The 19,826-nt window shown below is 41.7% G+C and overlaps 1 protein-coding gene across 1 annotated transcript in view; it reads left to right on the forward strand.

The window, feature by feature from the left end:
• LOC139171809 (mitotic spindle assembly checkpoint protein MAD1-like) overlaps positions 1–19,826 on the forward strand; it is a 275,352-nt gene that overhangs the window by 48,138 nt on the left and 207,388 nt on the right. Inside the window, exon 4 of the mRNA XM_070760242.1 lies at positions 9,572–9,660. Coding sequence (XP_070616343.1) covers positions 9,572–9,660 — 89 coding nt within the window. The remainder of the gene's footprint in view (positions 1–9,571; positions 9,661–19,826) is intronic.

Genomic DNA, 19,826 nt, shown 5'->3' on the forward strand with positions numbered 1-19,826 from the left:
TTTCTTGTTTTAAAGGAATGTTTTTTCAAAAAAAAATTAACTTTATTTAAATACATACAACACACGGAACAACACAAAGACATTTAAAAAACGAACAGTATTTGGACGAAATTCCAGGATATCCTATAGAAAAAAACGGTTCGAACTATGTTAACATTCTATTATAGCTCTATTAAATTAATTATATACATCAGTTTTGAAAAGATACACATCTTAAATCATGAGAGTCATCTTATACCTTTATATTAACAATAAATTCTATTACCAGGCAGTGACTTTGTCAAATAATTACGGTGTTTTTCCTTTTCCCTAACCACCGGTAAAACCTATCCCAACATTTGTAAAAATCAGATTCCTCTTTGTTTTTAATTTCCAACGTTAACTTATACATTTTTGCGCAAGCTGTAATCTTTATTTATTTATTTATTATTTAGATTTGTATGCCGCCCCTCTCCGCGAACTCTTCCCTATGTTCTCTTCCTCCTGTAATTTTTATTGAATTTTATACATTTAGAAAAACCCACAAACACAACAAATATTGACGCAAATCCAAATCCAAATATTTTTCAAGTGTCAGCATCCAACTTTTACATTCTTACCCGTATACGATATAATTATACTGTATATCTATACACATGTTCTTACATCACAAACATTTTCATTGTAAATTAGCTTTCCTTTTTTTATCGATTTGTACCACAGTATCCAGATATCATAATAGTCTGAAGAATCTTTTTTTATCATTTAATATCATGGTTAGCTGACCCATTTCTGCACAGTCTTATTATTATTATTATTATTATTATTATTATTATTATTATTATTATTATTATGTCAGTACAACACAGCAAACAAGGTCACTATGCTGGATTTCGTATTTCATCACCAGTTGGGCGCTTCCCAAGCACCTATTATATTATTATTATTATTATTATTATTATTATTATTATTATTATTATTATTATGTCAATACAACACAGCAAACGAGATCACAATGCTGGATTTCGTATTTCGTCCCCAGTCGGGCGCTTCCGAAGCACCTAAGACTGCGTGATGTAGCGGCGAATTATGTTTGCCGATCCTAGTAAAGTGGCCTTTTGCAATTGACAGGTGGAGATTTTGTCAATTCCGATGGTTTTCAAATGTCCGCTGAGATCCTTTGGCCCTGCGCCCAGCGTGCCAAGCACCACTGGGACCACTTTCACTGGCTTATGCCAGAGTCGTTGCAGCTCGATTTTCAGATCTTCGTATTTCACTCATTTCTCTAGCTGCTTCTCCTCAATTCTGCTGTCCCTTGGGATTGCGATGTCGATGATCCATGCTTTCTTTTTCTCCACGATCACAATGTCTGGTGTGTTATGTTTCAGAATTTGGTCAGTCGGAAGTCGGAAGTCCCACAGTAGTTTTGCTTGCTCATTTTCGACCACTTTTTCGGGCTTATGATCCCACCAGTTCTTTGCCACTGGTAAATGGCAGTTCCGGCACAAGTTCCAGTGGATCATCTGTGCCACAGCATCGTGTCTATGCTTGTAGTCAGTCTGTGCGATCTTTTTGCAGCAGCTGAGTATGTGATCGATTGTTTGATTGTAATAATAATAATAATAATAATAATAATAATAATAATAATAATTATTATTATTATTATTATTATTATTATTATTATTATTTAGAGTTGTATGCCACCCCTCTCCGAAGACTCGGAGTAAGAAATATACTTTCTTGATTATTTCTTTGTCTTCTAGTATTATGGGATCATTCCATTTTTGTACATACATAATTCTTGCCGCTGTCACAATATGTAACAGCAGATATTTTATACTTTTTGGGTATGTTTTCTTTATAATTCCTAGCAAGAATAGCTCTGGGGTGAATTCAATATTGATTCCTGTTATTTCCTGTAGCCAACTATGAAGATTTCTCCAATATTTCCATGTTTCGGGACACGTCCACCATGAACGAAAAAAGGCTCCCTGCTCTTTTTTTACATTTCCAACAGACCAAATTGCAATTTGGATATATTTTAGCCCATCTACTTGGGGCCAAATGCCCCCTCCCCCCAAAAGAAAAGGAAATATTTCCTGACTTCGAGATGAGAAGCATTTCACTTCTTGCAGGAACAATATCCCTAAGAAATATTAAAATTGAAAGCAGTTGCCAAAACAAAGCAATAAAAGATGATTAGGGAACTGGAGGCTAAAACATATGATGAAAGGTTGCAAATATTGGGAATGCCCTGCCTTCAGGGGCTTTGGGGAATGGGTTGACCCCGTCTCCTTTGTGGCAGCCCCTCAAATATTGGAAGACGGCTCTCACGTCACCCCTGGTCCTTCTTTTCATTAAACTAGACATCTATTCTTCTTAAATTTTCGCCTCCAGTCCCCTCCTGGGTCACAATGCATCCTGCAATCTCTATTCAAGTCACTTCCTATTTACCCTTAACCTGTAAAATCAGTTTTCAAGGTGGTTTCATTACACTGACCATTCGTTATCAGTTCAACTTTTTAAAGTTTACGATAGACTCCCTGCTAACTGTTTATGACAGGATCCCTTGGTTTAAAGCAAAGCATCCTTTTACTTCTAGGAGTTTTTGACTGGAGATTTTGTCACAGTTTTCCAAAAAACTTCAGCTAGCTATCCTATCAGCCACCCCAATGGATCAGAATAGAATAGAATTTATTATGGAATATAGAATAGAATAGAATTTATTATTGAATATAGAATAGAATAGAATTTATAATATAGAGAATAGAATTGAATATAGAGAATAAAATAGAAAATAGAATAGCATAGAATGTATAATATAGAAAATAGAATGGAATATAGAATATGGAGAATAAAATAATAGAAGAGAAGAGAGAAGAAAAGAGAAAAGAAATAGAAATTTCTTTTGTATTATTGAATAGAGAACAGAATAGAATAGAATTTATAATATACTGCTCAAAAAAAATAAAGGGAACACTCAAAGACCACATCCTAGATCTGAATGAATGAAATATTCTCATTGAATCCTTTGTTCTGTACAAAGTTGAATGTGCACAACAGCAGGTAAAATTGGTTGTCAATCAGTGTTGCTTCCTAAGTGGACAGTTTGATTTCACAGAAGTTTGATTGACTTGGAGTTCTATTCTGTTGTTTAAGGGTTCCCTTTATTTATTTTTTTGAGCAGTGGATATAGAATAGAATAAAATAGAATATAGAGAATAAAATAGAATAGAATATAGAATTTATAATATGGAAAATAGAATAGAATATAGAATATAGAAATGAATAATAGAAGAGAGAAGAGAGAGAATAGAAGTAGAATAGAATAGAGAAAAGTGAAAAGGAAAAAGAATAGAATAGTGAAAAGAGAACAGAAAAGAATAGAATACAGGATAGAAGTTAGAAGGGACCTCGGAGGTCTTCTAGTCCAACCCCCTACCGAGACAGGAAACCCTTATACCAGGGGTAGGCAAAGTTGGCTCGTCTATGACATGTGGACTTCAACTCCCAGAATTCCTGAGCTAGCATGATTGACTCAGGAATTCTGGGAGTTGAAGTCCACAAGTCATAGAAGAGCCTACTTTGCCTACCTCCTGCCCTATTCCATCCTTGATAACAAATGGTTGGTACCAAAATGGTTCATTTGAAACCGTTGAACTTCGAGAGAGAGAAAAGACTTGCAAGGTTATTAGTTGCAAGTGTTTTAATATTTATGCCCATTTCTGCCCCGGGAGATTCCCTCATTTTCATTATTACTCGAGTAGCACGGGGTGTGAGCCTTCCTCGAGAAGGATGGGCTCATTTGCATGTTTTCGGTCCCGGGACAAGACAAATGAAGAGCTGAGCCATCCGTCTTTCGGAGAAGAGAAAAGCCTGTTGTGATTGCCGTGGGCTGGGCCTTCTGCTAGCCAAGATAATAACCAGCAGGCAAAATACGTCTTCGGTCCTTGCCAGACCTTTAGCGAGAAGGCACCGGGAAAATAATAAAATAAAATAAAATAAACAGCAACCACTAAATCAAAGCCAAAGCTGCTTCGTTATAAACCTCCGTTCATTCGTCCTGCAAGGCAACCTTTATGTTGTTTCCAATTCGTGGACCGTTTAAGTAAAAGGAAGGCTCGCGTAAAAATTAATTTACAATTTCTTCCCTATCTTACTACAGCAGTATCTCTACCTAAGAACGCCTCTACTTACAAACTTTTCTAGATAATAAAAGGGTGTTCAAGATTTTTTTGCCTCTTCTCAAGAACCATTTTCCACTTACAAACCCGAGCCTCCGAAACAGGGCCAGAAAAGGTGGGGAGAAGCCTCTGTGGGGCCTCTCTAGGAATCTCCTGGGAGGAAACAGGGCCGGAAAAGGTGGGGAGAAGCCTCCGTGGGGCCTCTCTAGGAATATTCTTGGGAGGAAACAGGGCCGGAAAAGGTGGGGAGAAGCCTCTGTGGGGCCTCTCTAGGAATCTCCTGGGAGGAAAAAGGGCCGGAAAAGGCAGGGAGAAGCCTCCGTGGGGCCTCTCTAGGAATATTCTTGGGAGGAAAAAGGGCCGGAAAAGGCAGGGAGAAGCCTCCGTGGGGCCTCTCTAGGAATATTCTTGGGAGGAAAAAGGGCCGGAAAAGGTGAGGAGAAGCCTCCGTCGGGCCTCTCTAGGAATATTCTTGGGAGGAAACAGGGCCGGAAAAGGTGGGGAGAAGCCTCCGTGGGGCCTCTCTCGGAATCTCCTGGGAGGAAACAGGGCCTCCACTCTCCCTGTGGTTTCCCCAATCGCACGCCTTATTTGCTTTTACATTGATTCCTATGGGAAAAAATTGCTTCTTCTTACAAAGTTTTCTACTTAAGAACCTGGTCACGGAACGAATGAAGTTCGTAAGTAGAGGGACCACTGTGCATACACATACACACACACACACACACACATATATTGTCTGAGTTAGAGACTTGGATCCAGTTAGTGCAGTTGCTGACTTCACCTGATCCGTAGCCCTAAGTGTGGATTTTTAGTGAGGTTTCACCCTCCCTTCTCCTTCCTAGTGCAATTTTTCAAGTTAATACCAAATGTCACTCTATTTCGTTTTCCGAATATAATCTTTGAGAAAGAAGGTTTCTGCCCCCCACTCCTTATTTTCGATCTCGGAAGTTAATAGATGATTTTTTTATATTCCTTTCTCCCACTTGGGCCCCTACGAGAGGCCGAGGTGGGTCAAATGAGGACCCGGATTGTGGGGGCAATAGGCTGGCTCTGTTAAATAGTGCTATGGCTAACATGTTGTTATGCCCTTTGTTAAAAAGGCATTATAAATAAACTTTTATTATATTATTTATTATATATTATTACATAAAAACAGTTATTAAATAAAAACAATAAAAAGAGTTAAAATCTAACAATAACAATCAGTAATAACAATAATGTAAAAAACATGCATACTTACTATCAGCCTGGCACATTGGCATACGCTCTCTACATGGGGCTACCTCTGAAAAGTGTTCGGAAACTTCAGATCGTGCAGAATGCGGACGCAAGAGCTATCGTGGGGCTTCCTAGATTCGCCCACGTTTCCACAGCACTCTGTGACCTGCACTGGCTGCCGATCAGTTTCTGTTCACAATTCAAAGTGTTGGTCATGACCTTTAAAACCCTACATGGCATTGGACCAGAATACCTCCGGAACCGCCTGCTACCACACGAATCCCAGCGGCCGATAAGGTCCCACAAAGTTGGCCTTCTCCAGGTCCTGTCGACCAAACAATGTCGTTTGGTGGGCCCCAGGGGAAGAGCCTTCTCTGTGGTGGCCCCGGCCCTCTGGAATCAACTCCCCCCCCAGAGATTAGAACGGCCCCCACCCTCCTTCTCTTTCGCAAGTTACTTAAGACCCACCTATATCGCCAGGCATGGGGGAACTAAGACATCTCCCCCAGGCTTATTATATTTCACGTTTGGGGTGTGTGTGCTGTATGGTTTTTAATTGTTGGGGTTTTTATATATTTTATTATTAGATCTGTTCCATTGTTGTACTGTTTTTTATTGCTGTTGTGAGCCGCCCCGAGTCTTCGGAGAGGGGCGGCATACAAATCTAATAAGTAAGAAAGAAAGAAAGAAAGAAAGAAAGAAAGAAAGAAAGAAAGAAAGAAAGAAAGAAAGAAAGAAAGAAAGGCTCAAGTGCCATCAGATATAGGTTCACCATTCACTGTCCTAAGGCATTGTCACACGCAGGAAGGAAGGTGCGAATCGTCACTCCCTTATCGTCACCGCAAGCACGCCTGGAATTGACAACCTGGGCTCGGTTGTCACCGTCGCTTTGCTCGGGCCTTGGCACCCCCTCCCTGCAAGGCAGGCACAATTGCAGGGCCCCGGCAATCCATTACGAGCCCCCCGACGCCTCTTTCCTCCCGAGCCAACGCTTGGCAATTTATCTGCCTGTGTCGCGGCAACAGGTGGCAGCCGGCCACTCGGCCTTGATTCCATTTATCCCATGATAAATAGGCTGTTTACCGGGCCTGGTTCCTTGGAAGCAGCTCCGAACAATAATAGCAAACCTCCCTCCAACCTTCGGCTGGGAATCAAAGGCGTGGGGCATGATAAATGGCTTCGCGTGGCAACGGTGGGGTGGAATTGAAAATCTCCTGCCAGGCTGCCTGGTAGCCCCCATTCCCTGGAATTATCTTCGGCGCCAGCTTGAACTGGGCCATCTAGGGTGGGTTGAGCTGGGGAGGGTGTTTGTGAAAAAAATGCCCCCCTAAGAAACCCAGCAATCATAAAATTGAGGACAGTATTTCTCGCTGTGTTCATCTCACCGGCTAACTGGTGTGAATTATGGGGTCTGCTTTTTCCTTCCTTTCTTTTTTTTCAACAATACACAAAATGCAGGTGAAGGCAGATTTAGGAGGCAGCCAGGAGCTGATAATAATAATAATAATAATAATAATAATAATAATAATAATAATAATAATAATAATAAATAAATAAATAAAAATAATTCTGGAGACAGCAGAATTGAGGAGAAGCAGCTAGAGAAATTAGTGATAATTTCCGGGCCTGAATCGCTTCCCTGGCTGTTTTTATGCCTGCTCCTCCAACAATCTTGGTAGCAGCAAAATTGAACGTATATCCTTATTCATTGCAATCTGAGACTACCAAGGTTAAAAAAAACACTAATTTTGGCTACGATGAGAAGCCAGCCAGTTGGAGGTAGGGATGTGACATTGAAGGAATTTGTAACTTTTAATAGGAATGACCATAAAGCTAGATGTTGTTGTGGTTAGCTCTGGCCCAGCTCCTGCCCCAAGGACTGTGGATGTGGAGGAGACATCCACATGCTGCAGGCCTGTTTTGCCCCCCGTGGAATCTGCTGATGAAGGCTCCTCTGACCAAGAAGACATGAGAGGGAGGAGGAGAGTGGGGCAGACAGCTCAGAAGGAGATCAATTATCTAGCTCCTCCTTGGATTCAGAACAAGAGTCAATGATACAGCCATGCATGCGGAGAGCGATGCATAGGCAGCAACAACTGAGAGATTATGATCAAAGAAAATGAGGCCACCTGTGGTTGGGTGGGGCTGTGGTGATTAGTGAGGCTGCTATAAATAACAGCCTGTGGGTTTGGCCATTGTGGAGGATTATCTGATCCTTGTGTTTCGTGACTGCTTTACTGACTTTGACTTTTTGTGTGCTGATTTTCCCCCGCTTTGAAAGTAAACCAGAGCAAAGTGTGTTTCACTTTGTGAAAGATGAAGGACTGTGAATTGCCTCCCAGCTGCAAGCTGAGTATCACAGAACTGATAAGGGACTTTTACAAATTACCAGTTTGTTTGGATACCAGTGCTCTTTGCTATACCAAAAGAGCGCTTAGTTTAAGTGAATTTTCATTATAAAGAACATTGTTTTGAATTTTCAAACGTGTGTGTGTCTGAAATTGTGCATTTTTGGGAGGATTCTACCAGAGAGCTCGACAGAACAGATGTAAAATCTGCCCAGACGCTAAGATCCTTGCCCTATCCGAATTTATTTAAGACTTTGTAGAGGCAAAAAAACCTCTTTAAAAATCATCCGAGAAGAGAGACACTTAATCCTTCAGTAAGAACACCTGAAACTCTATCATCTCCTCCAAATGTGTCTTCCACGGTGGATGATTCATTGAAAGGCACGGGAATCTTTGCCTTGCATCTCACATTACAATCCAAAGGTATAAGTCAGATAAAACAGCTTGGCGGATTCCCATAGGTGTCTGACAAAAACCGCAGCGGTATCAAAATAGCATCATGTGAATCACAACATCGTCGGGGCAAGTGGCATCTGACACACATTCGATGCTTTGCTCCCCCTTTTCCACCTCTTCCCCAGACACCCACAGGTAACTCTTCTCCCACTTAAAAGCAGAAACCTCTTTATTTCTGTTCTGTCGGGCTCTCTGGTAGAGTCCTCCCAAAAATTCACAGGTACAAATTTCAGACACACACACACGTTTGAAAATTCAAAACAATGTTCTTTATAATGAAAATTCACTTAAACCAAGCCCTCTTTTGGTATAGCCAAGAGCACTGGTCTCCAAACAAACTGGTAATTTGTACAAGTCCCTTATCAGTTCTGTGATACTTAGCTTGCAGCTGTGAGGCAATTCACAGTCCTTCTTCTTTCACAAACACACTTGGCTCTGGTTTAGTTTCAAAGCGGGGAGAAATCAGCACACAAAGGTCAAAGTCAGTAAAGCAGGCACGAAACACAAGGATCAGATAATCCTCCACAATGGCCAAACCCACAGGCTGCTCTTTATAGCAGCCTCACTAATGACCACAGCCCCACCCAACCCCAGGTGGCCTCATTTTCTTTGATAATAATCTCTCAGTTGTTGCTGCCTATGCATCGCTCTCCACATGCGTGGCTGTATCATTAACTCTTGTTCTGAATCCAAGGAGGAGCTAGATAATTGATCTCCTTCTGAGCTGTCTGCCCCACTCTCCTCCTCCCTGTCACTCATGTCTTCTTGGTCAGAGGAGCCTTCATCAGCAGATTGCACCGAGGGGGGCAAAACAGGCCTGTAGCATGTGGATGTCTCCTCCACATCCACAGTCCTTGGGGCAGGAGCAGGGCCAGAGCTAACCGCAACAATTTCGCAGCCCTGCTCTTGGAATCTTGGTCTTCCTTTGAAGCTTCCTGAATTATTTCACTGAGGTTGCTCTTTGCTGTGGAAGGTTCATTTCTGAAGAGACAAGTGTGAAGAAAGCTCTGGGCCTCTTCAGTGATTTCATATCATTTATCTGTTACGGCAGACCTGGGCAAGGGGCGGCCCGCGGGCCACATCCGACCCTCCCATTGTCTATGACCGGCCCACCCGCTATCTGTGACCGGTCCGCGGAGGTCAGGGTCCGCTCCAGTGCGAGGATGAAAGAGTGATTAGTAACATGACAGGTTGTTTAACAAACCATGGGCAATATCAAGCCCATAATGTGAGTTTGTAGTCTTGTTCCACTTCAAACCATGCGACCGACCATCACGCTATCTTCATCTCATAGTTCATGGGTATGGAAGGCTTTTTTGTGTCTTGATGTCTGGCGACCACATCAAACGAAGCTAACTCCCACCTGCTCTCTTTATTTTGTAGCTGGAGGTAGAACTTCAGATGCTGAGAAGACAAGCGTCCACCGTGGAGCCCAGCAACTTCCTCGCCAAAGAAGAGATGGATACGTTGAGGTGAATGTCCCCCCTGCTACTCGTAGTGATAGACTGGAGGGGAAGAGATGGAATTACCACATTATTTTGGAGTATAAGACGCCCCTTAGTTTTGGGGGAGGAAAATAGGGAAAAGAATCTGCTCACCAGGTATTCATCTGGCCGGCGTCCTTAGTGTGGTCAGCTTCAGCACATTATTTTATCCTCTGGTGAGGGCTTTAAAAACTTTATTCGGAGAGAGTAACAATGAAAGAGCTTGCAAGCCAGTAAGAGCTGGGAACATCATTAGCACCTGGAAAGAAACATTCGGAGCAAGAGGAGCAATGGGAAAAAAACCATACAAAGACAGGGTTTGGAAAACATTCTTTGCAGAGAGTAACAATGAAAGAGCTTGCGAGCTGATAAGAGCTGGGAATATTGTTAGCACCTGGTTCGGGCTGGAAAGAAACTTACTCGGAGCATGTTAGAGCAATGAAAGAAACCCTGCAAAGACTTAGGGCTTGGAAAACAGTCTTCCCAGAGAGTAACAATGAAAGAACCTGCAAGGTAAGAGCTGGGAAGATCGTTAGCACCTAGTTAGGGCTGGGGGAGGGGCATCCAGAGTATAAAATGCACCTGTATTTTCAGCCTCTTTTCGGGAGGAAAAAGGTGCATCTTATACTCCGGAAAATAAGGTAAGTCTCTTTCGACTACATAATTACTTCTAGAATAATGTCTGTTTAGTTTAGTTTATTAGATTTGTATGCCGCCCCTCTCCGAAGACTCTGTCCCGACCTGGGGATCATACAACTTCAGTATTTTATTTTATTTTATTTATTTTTTCTGTTTCTTACAACGTAAAAATAAATACGAAGGCATAGCATAGTAAAAATTGATGTTAAAACTAGACTAATTAAAATTTTTAAATCCATTAGACATACTAAAATCCAAATTTAAACAATCCTAAAACCATTCAGTCACATCCATACATATCTCAGTCATAACATGGGCTGGAGCAGAATATCTATGTTCAACAGCCCCAAGCCTGCTAGCCAAGATGTGTCTTCAGATACTGATTATGATTACAATAATAGTGATAACCAACATTCAGGGTCTTGGTGACTTTCCCCACTGCTGTGATATTAATAGACAAAAGCTACATGTTGAAAACATCAGCAATGTAAACATTCAGACCAATACCAAAGGATAGCACCCTCACCTCAAACTAGCCAGGATCCCAGACCAAGATTAATGATTTTGGAAGCCCGAGAGCGCCCGAGAGAGAGACAGAGAGAGGTCTCACCGAATCCACCGGCTTTCTTTGTCTTTTCAAGTTCTGCCACCCACTAATTAGATGAACTTGGATGCCACTTATGGATGATGGATTACTTTTTCAATTTCTAGTGTGCCAAGCTGACAGGTAGATTGCCTCTTGAAATAAAATTATCCGTCTTTCATTTTGAGAGTTAGTAAGGGTGGGGACCCTTCTCGAAGCAGCAGGAGTTCGGTTGAGCATGTGTACAATTGGGCAAGAGTGATTGCACATAGAAGGAATTTTGTCTTTGGCGCATATACTTTTGGCGTACATAGAAACATAGAAGTCTGACGGCAGAAAAAGACCTCCTGGTCCATCTAGTCTGCCCTTATACTATTTTCTGTATTTTATCTTAGGATGGATCTATGTTTATCCCAGGCATGTTTCAATTCAATTCCTGTGGATTTACCAACCACGTCTGCTGGAAGTTTGTTCCAAGCATCTACTACTCTTTCGATCAAATCATATTTTCTCACGTTGCTTCTGATCTTTCCCTCAACTGACCTCAGATTGTGCCCCCTTGTTCTTGGGTTCACTTTCCTATTAAAATCACTTCCCTCCTGAACGTTATTTAACCCTTTCACATATTTAAATGTTTCGATCATGTCCCCCCTTTCCCTTCTGTCCTCCAGACTATACAGATTGAGTTAACATGAGTGTACATAAAAGAAAATACAGGTTTGTCAAGAACCAGGAGGTACAACACTTAATGATTGTCATAGGGGTCAAATAAGCAACAAAGAACCAGTATTAATAAAAATCTTAGGATACAAGCCACAAGTTACAGCCATACAGTCCTAAGTGGGAGGAAGTGGGTGATAGGAATGATGAGGGAAAAAAATAGTAGAAAATGAATATAGAAATAAAATAAAATAGAAATAGAATAAAATAGAAATAGAATAAAACGTCAAAACTGGCCATGAAAAATGTTCCTGTAGGGTTACATTCAAGCCAGCTTGTTCTTCCAACTCAACCCTACCTATATATTAATTAATATATTAAATATATTAATATATACCTTCCCTATATTAAAAAAAACCTATACAAATGCGCAGAAATGGACAGATTAACTATGGAGTTAAATAACCAAAAATACTCAGACTATTATTCAATCTTGGCAAAGTGGTACACATGGATAAAAAAAAGGAATGTGAATGTACAACAAGAGATGGAATAGGATTTTATATACACAAATGTAATTGTAGAAAATATAAAGGCGAATGTAAATATATGATGTTGATTCGCCTGTAGTATTAACATGTAAATGTTGTTTTTTTTAAAAAAATCAATAAATATATATTAGTAAAAGAAAAAAAATGTTCCTATAGGGTTACATCCAAGCTAGCTTGTCCTTCCAACTCAACCCTCCCTCTGGGTTGTGTAGTCCCAAGCAATAGACCGTTGAAGCCCAATATTCTTTCCACCGTCTGAAGTTTCTCCTTATTTAATTACTGGACGAGGCTGGAGGTCAACCTTTGGCCCCGATGCTCCTTCCTTCCATCAAAGAGAGACGGGGTTTCCAGGGTGCGTAGGAAAATTAATATTGCCTCGCCTACAAAGGTTAGTGGGGGGTTCTGCAGGATACCCATGGAGCCCTGCCCCACATCCTAGACCCATTGTGAGTAGATATCAATTCAACGTCTCCCCATAATTGAAGTGCGCCAGCTGTTATCGGCAGGCTTAATAGAGCTCCGGACCACCCTTTGTTCTCCCATTTTCATCTCCATCCACAATTCCACCAGAGACTCATTGTGATGAAAAGTAGGACGAAAGAGGATGTATAAAGAGTAATTAGTTTTTTAATATTGGATTTGTGCCATTATAAATATTATTTTTATTGTTGTTGTGAGCCAACCCGAGTCTTCGGAGAGGGGCGGCATACAAATCTAATATATTATTATTATTATTATTATTATTATTATTATTATTATTATTATTATTATTAAATTAATCGGGCCAGATTATTTGCGGGATCGCCTTCTGCCGCATGAATCCCAGCAACCGGTGAGGTCCCACAGAGTCAGCCTTCTCCAGGTCCCGTCAATTAAACTATGTCGCTTGGCAGGGCCTAGGACAGGAGCCTTCTCTGTGGTGGCCCCAGCCCTCTGGAAACAGCTCCCTCCCCCCGAGATTCGCACTGCCCCACCCTCCTTGCCTTCCATGGCAGCCTCAAGACTTGGGGCGATTAGATCTTAGCCCCCAGCCCGACGAATGTTACGTATGGTTGTAGTCTGAATGGGTATGATTGATTTTTAATATAATTGGGGGTTTTAGACTAGTTAACCTAGATTTAATTAATTGCATTTTATTGTTTCCTTTTATATATTGTAAGCTGCCTTGAGTCCTCAATAAATAAATAAATATTTAGCAATCGCGGTTGGGAAATTGGAGGGAGGAACAAAGCCAGGGCCTAGCTTGGAGTCTTTGAGTGGCCTCCAAATGCATAAAGTTTGATCATCTCTAAAGTCCATAAAGCCCTATCTGGTCTATCTTGCAGAGCCTAGAAGATTCTTCTAACGTAGGCAGTGTTCTGCCGGGCTCTCTGGTAGGAGCCTCCCGAAAATTCAAGGGTACAAATTGCAGACACACACACGTTTGAAAATTGAAAACAATGTTCTTTATCACAAAATTCAAAATAAACAAAGCACTCTTTTTGTATTGCAAAGAGCACTCTTCCCAAAACAACCGGGTAGTCTGTACAATTTCCCTTAAGCAGTCATTAAGTACTTAGCCAGCAGCTGTGAAGAAACTTCACACCCCTTCTTCTTCCAACACACACACATACACACACACACACATTGCTCTGCTTTGGTTTCAAAGGTGTGAAAAAATCAACAAACAAAGTCCAGAAAACAGCAACACACGATTCCTGAAGATCTGTGATCAGATACTCTTTCACAAGGGCCAAACCCACACGCTGCTATTTATAGCAGCAGCCCTAATTACTGGAGCCCCACAGGTGGCCTCATTTTCTCTTGTAATAATCCTTCAGTTGTTGTCTCCTATGCATCACTCTACGCATGCGTGGATGTCTCATTAATTCTTGTTCAGAATCCAGGGATGATACAGATGATTGATCTCCTGGGCTGTCTGCCAAACTCCCCTCTTCCCTGTCACTCACACTTCCTTGGTCAGAGGAGGCTTCATCGGCAGATTCCATCGGGAGCAAAACAGGCCTGCGGCATGTGGGTGTCTCCCCCACATCCACCTGCACATTCCTTGGGGCAGGAGCTGGGCCAGAGCTAACCACAACAGGCAGTAAGCAATGAACTTACTGATTTTATCTATTCACAAGTGATTCTGATGGTTTGCACACTTGGAAAGGGTTCTGGGTGTTGTTTTTTGGGGGGGTTTTCCTGCCCACTGCCCCGATGCCCAGTTCCTTCTCTGGTCTCTGCCAGCTTCCCATTGCTGGGAGAAAGAAAATATTTCTTGGACCAGGGAGGTAAACAAACTAGTACGAACCTTTAGCTGCCTATCTCTATGATCATTGGGTGTATGTGTGTGTATTAAATTAAATTAAATTAAATTTATTTAATTTCTAAGCTCCCCAATTCCTAGTGGACTCTGGGCGGCGTACAGTCATAGGCAATATAAAATAAAATATATAACATTAAGTAACATAAGAAAGACCAACCAGTAAAAAGACGTAAAGAAACATTCATTCATTAACATAACAATAACAAGTAGTTGGTCTGTGGCCCCCAAGCTTACTGGCAGAGTCCTGTTTTCACAGACTTTCCAGTGGCCAGAAGGGTGGCGGCAGTTCGAGTCTTTGGGGGCAGTTGATTCCATAGAGCCGGAGCCACCACAGACAAGGCTCTCCCACGCAGCCCCGCCAATCGGCATTGTCTGGCCGACGGGATCTACAGAAGGCTGGGAGTTTTGCGGCAGAAGACTGTCCCATAGATAGTAGGGCTCTCACACACACACACATACACACACACATGAACAATTCAACACCACAACGCACACCACTGGAGAATTCAGGCATCCAGGTTCATGTCCACCTCTCCCCCACCACCCGGAAAAAAAAGTGTATTTGCATCCTATGCGCGAGAGGTACTATTTTTTTCAAAAAGGGAAAAAAAACCCTTTTTTTTGGTCTTCTGTTTCTTTTAATATAGAAAGTAAATTATCTCCAGGAAGCTTAAAAAAAGAACTTTTATCTAGATCTCTGCCCACCCAATTCTCCCCCCCCAACCCCCTTCCACCCTCCTCAGAGAACAAAGCAGTCTTTTCATCAGACATTTTATTATTATTATTAGAGCAGTTATATATGAAAATATCTCTTTCTCCCCACGTTATTACTTCTGAAGAAACAACACAAAGTAATATTAACACTGCCAAGTCCTTCACCTACACCGGGCCTCCCATAAATCACATTAGCCCTGTTTGGTGACCCCCCCATTGCCAGGGGCGTAACAGGTTGTTTCACCCAGGAGGATGAACTGTTATGTTGGGCTTTTTAAAAAATTAAAAAAATATAGCGGGGAGTTAAAGGAACATTTTGAACCGGAATAAATAAAAACACTTTTCGCTCTTCCAGCACTGACTTCAGTAAATCCTCTGTGACCGCAGAAAATTGGATGGTTTTGACTAAGACTAGAGCTGGAAGAGACTCTAGAGGTCTTCTAGTCCAGCCCTAGGCTCAACAGGAGGTAGAATTTCTCCCCAGTCGCTGCTTGAAAACCTCCAGTGATGGAGCACCCACAATGTCCGGTGGCAAGCAGTTCCACTGGTTAACTATCCTCATTGTTAGGAAGTTTCTCCTTAATTCTAGGTGGTTACTGTCAATAATAATAATAATAATAATAATAATAATAATAATAATAATAATAATAATGAGACAGAAGGACTAATACTGGCGGCACAAGAACAGGCCATTAGAACGAATGCTGTCAAAGCCAGAATTGAAAAAAAACCAGACGATCCAAAGTGCAGACTCTGTAAAGAAACAGATGAAACAATCGATCACATACTCAGCTGCTGCAAAAAGATCACATAGACTGACTACAAGCATAGACACGATGCTGTGGCACAGATGATCCACTGGAACTTGTGCCGGAACTACCATCTACCAGTGGCAAAGAACTGGTGGGATCATAAGCCCGAAAAAGTGGTTGAAAATGAGCAAGCAAAACTACCGTGGGACTTCAGACTGACCGAATTCTGAAGCATAACACACCAGACATTGTGATCGTGGAGAAAAAGAAAGTATGGATCATCGACATCGCAATCCCAGGAGACAGCAGAATTGAGGAGAAGCAGCTAGAGAAATTAGTGAAATACGAAGATCTAAAAATCGAGCTGCAACGACTCTGGCATAAGCCCATGAAAGTGGTCCCAGCGGCCCTTGGGACGTTGGGCGCAGTACCAAAGGATCTCAGCGGACATTTGAAAACCATCGGAATTGACAAAATCTCCATCTGTCAATTGCAAAAGGCCGCTTTACTGGGATCGGCAAACATAATTCGCCGCTACATCACACAGTCCTAGGTGCTTGGGAAGCGCTCGACGGGTGATGAAATACGAAATCCAGCATAGTGATCTCGTTTGCTGTGTTGTACTGACATAATAATAATAATAATTTTAAAAATCAAAACGTCGCTACAGAGCACTGCACACCAAGACAACTAGACACAAGAACAGTTTTTTCCCGAATGCCATCACTCTGCTAAACAAATATGTACTATATGGGGTTTCTTTTTAAATCTTAAATGTTTTAAATGTATTCAGATTATTTATGATTTGTTTTTCTCTGCTGTGAGCCGCCCCGAGTCCTCGGAGAGGGGCGGCATACGAATCTAAATAATAAAATAAATAAATAAAATAAATAAATAAATTCCCTCAACACTGTCAAACTTTTTACTAAGTCTGCACTTCTATTACTACTAGTTTTTTCCCATCATTCCTATCACCCATTTCCTCCAACTTATGACTGTAGGACTGTAATGTTGCTTGTATTCTTAAGATTTTTATTAATATTGTTTACTCCTTACTTATTTGACCCCTAGGACCATCATTAAGTGTTGCGCCTCTTGATTCTAGACAAATGTATCTTTCCTTTTATGTGCACTGAGAGCATCTGCACCAAAGACAAATTCCTTGAGTGTCCCACCACTCTTGGCCAGTAAAGAATTCTATTCTATTCTATTCTAATCTTTCTTCATTCCATTGTCCTATTCTATTCTACTCCACTCCATTCTTTCTCTATTGTGTTCTGTTCCATTCCATTCTATTCTATTCAATTCTGTTCTATTCAACAGGGTTGAAAGGGACCTTGGAGATCTTATAGTCCATTCCCTTGCTTGGGCAGGAGACCCTACACTACTTCAGACTAAATATCATCAATTAAATTTTAAATAACACATTTTGATGTTTATTACAGAAGCGGATAGCCAATAGCCAAAGTCAAAAACCTTAAATGCACTTGATTCAAATGCAAATAAACATGGAAACCAGTACTTCAAAATTCCCTTTTAATCCAATGACAGTACGCTATTTGAAAAGTACAGTACCTAACTCTTGACCAGACCAACCATTTAAGATTATTTTATTTATTTTATTTTATGTACGCTGAGAGCATCTGCACCAAGACAAATTCCTTGTGTGTCCAATCACACTTGGCCAATAAAATTCTATTCTATTCTATTCTATTATACATTTTTATATCTACAGTATATCAATACCAGAACCAGCACCTTATACTCCCAAAAAATACAGTAGGTTTTTTCCCAGCTGCTGCAGAGATGATACGAAAGCCACATTCTTGTCCCGGTGTCTGAGCCACGTTTAATGGTCCTTGTTCGAGTCTTAGTTTCTCCCTCTTGACGTTCTTCAGAGCTCCAGAAAAGCCCCTTTGGAGGGTCACCTGTGGCTCCCCACAGGTGCATCCTGGGAACCGAGCAAAGCCAGTTGCATTAAGTGTAGATTAGGTTGGACTTCATCCTCATCCCGCAGGGCCTTTCCTGTGTTTTCATAATTAAACCTTCATTAGCTTAATTAGCCCTCTAGAGGTTCACGTTATTTCGCCAACGTGACACAGCTGCATAAAATCACCCCGTGAACGCAGGTAACTTTCCAATTTTTCGGCTTGAGGGTCGCACTCAAACTTCTGGAAAGCCTGCTTAATCCCCACTTGGATGACAAACCCGGAAGGTTAAGATGAGCATTCCCGACTCTAAGTAAACCACAATATGTGTTCTCTCGAGCTCTCTGATAGAATCCTCCCAAAAATGCACAAATACAATTTCAGACACACACACGTTTGAAAATTCAAAACAATGTTCTTTATAATGAAAAGTCACTTAAACCAAGCCCTCTTTTGGTATAGCAAAGAGCCCTCGTCTCCAAACAAACTGGTAATTTGTACAAGTCCCTTATCAGTCCTGTGATACTTAGCTTGCAGCTGTGAGGCAATTCACAGTCCTTCTTCTTTCACAAAGTGGTTTAGTTTCAAAGCAGGAAAAATCAGTACACAAAAGGTCAAAGTCAGCAAAGCAGTCACGAAACACAAGGATCAGATAATCCTCCACAATGGCCAAACCCACAGGCTGCTATTTATAGCAGCCCCACTAATGACCACAGCCCCACCCAACCACAGGTGGCCTCATTTTCTTTGATAATAATCTCTCAGTTGTTGCTGCCTATGCATCGCTCTCCGCATGCGTGGCTGTATCATTAACTCTTGTTCTGAATCCAAGGAGGAGCTAGATAATTGATCTCCTTCTGAGCTGTCTGCCCCACTCTCCTCCTCCCTGTCACTCATGTCTTCTTGGTCAGAGGAGCCTTCATCAGCAGATTCCACTGGGGGCAAAACAGGCCTGCAGCATGTGGATGTCTCCCCCACATCCACAGTCCTTGGGGCAGGAGCTGGGCCAGAGCTAACCACAACCATATGTAAATTTGCAGAGAGCAAAAAAAAAGTTAAGGGCTATCAAGATAACAAGGGAGGCAGTGGCTCAGTGGCTAGGACGCTTGAGCTTGTGGATCAGAAAGACACCAGTTCGAATCCCCAGCGCCAGTGAACTCCCCGTTACTGCCAACGCAGCAGTTTCAAAGCAGGTAAAAATGCAAGTAGAAAATGTTAAGACTGTGCAGAAGCGGATAAATCGACATTGGAGCTGAAAGATCAGGAAGATACAAGATACCACCGGGTGTGGAAAGATTTTTATACATGGCTGAACCAAAGAATGAATGCAAAGATTGCTGCATGATAATGGAACAAACAAATTCAAAGTGTTGGTTGTGACCCATAAAGCCCTTCATGGCATCGTACAAAATTACTTACGGGACCACCTTCTGCCCTTATGAGTCCCAGCGACCGATCAGGACCCACAGAGTCAGCCTTCTCCAGGTCCCGTCAATTAGACAATGTCACTTGGCTGGGCCTAGGGGAAGAGCCTTCTCTGTGGTGGCCCCAGCCCTCTGGAATCAGCTCCCCCCGGAGATTCGCACTGCTCCCACCCTCCTTGCATTTCGTAAGAGTCTTAAGACTCATCTATGCCGCCAGGGCTGATGAATGATATCTATATTGTTGTTGAGAGGGAATGAGTGATTTTTAATACAATGGTGATGTTAGATTAGATAAGTGTGTTTTATATTAATTTGGATTTAGGATTTTTATTGTATTGTTCTTTTTATATGTTGTAAGCCGCCCCGAGTCCCTGGAGAGAGGCGGCATATAAATCCAATGAATGAATGAATGAATGAATGATTGGATGGATGGATGGATGGATGGATGGATGGATGGATGGATGGATGGATGGATGGATGAATGAATGAATGAATGAATGAATTTCCACGGAACCATCTTTGGACAGCCAGTGCTGGTCTTCGCTTTTGAAAGGGGAGCGACTAGCCCAGCCATACGAGGGGAACCTTTAACTTC

Source organism: Erythrolamprus reginae, chromosome 9 (genome assembly GCF_031021105.1).
Source record: "Erythrolamprus reginae isolate rEryReg1 chromosome 9, rEryReg1.hap1, whole genome shotgun sequence".
NCBI lineage: Eukaryota > Metazoa > Chordata > Lepidosauria > Squamata > Dipsadidae > Erythrolamprus > Erythrolamprus reginae.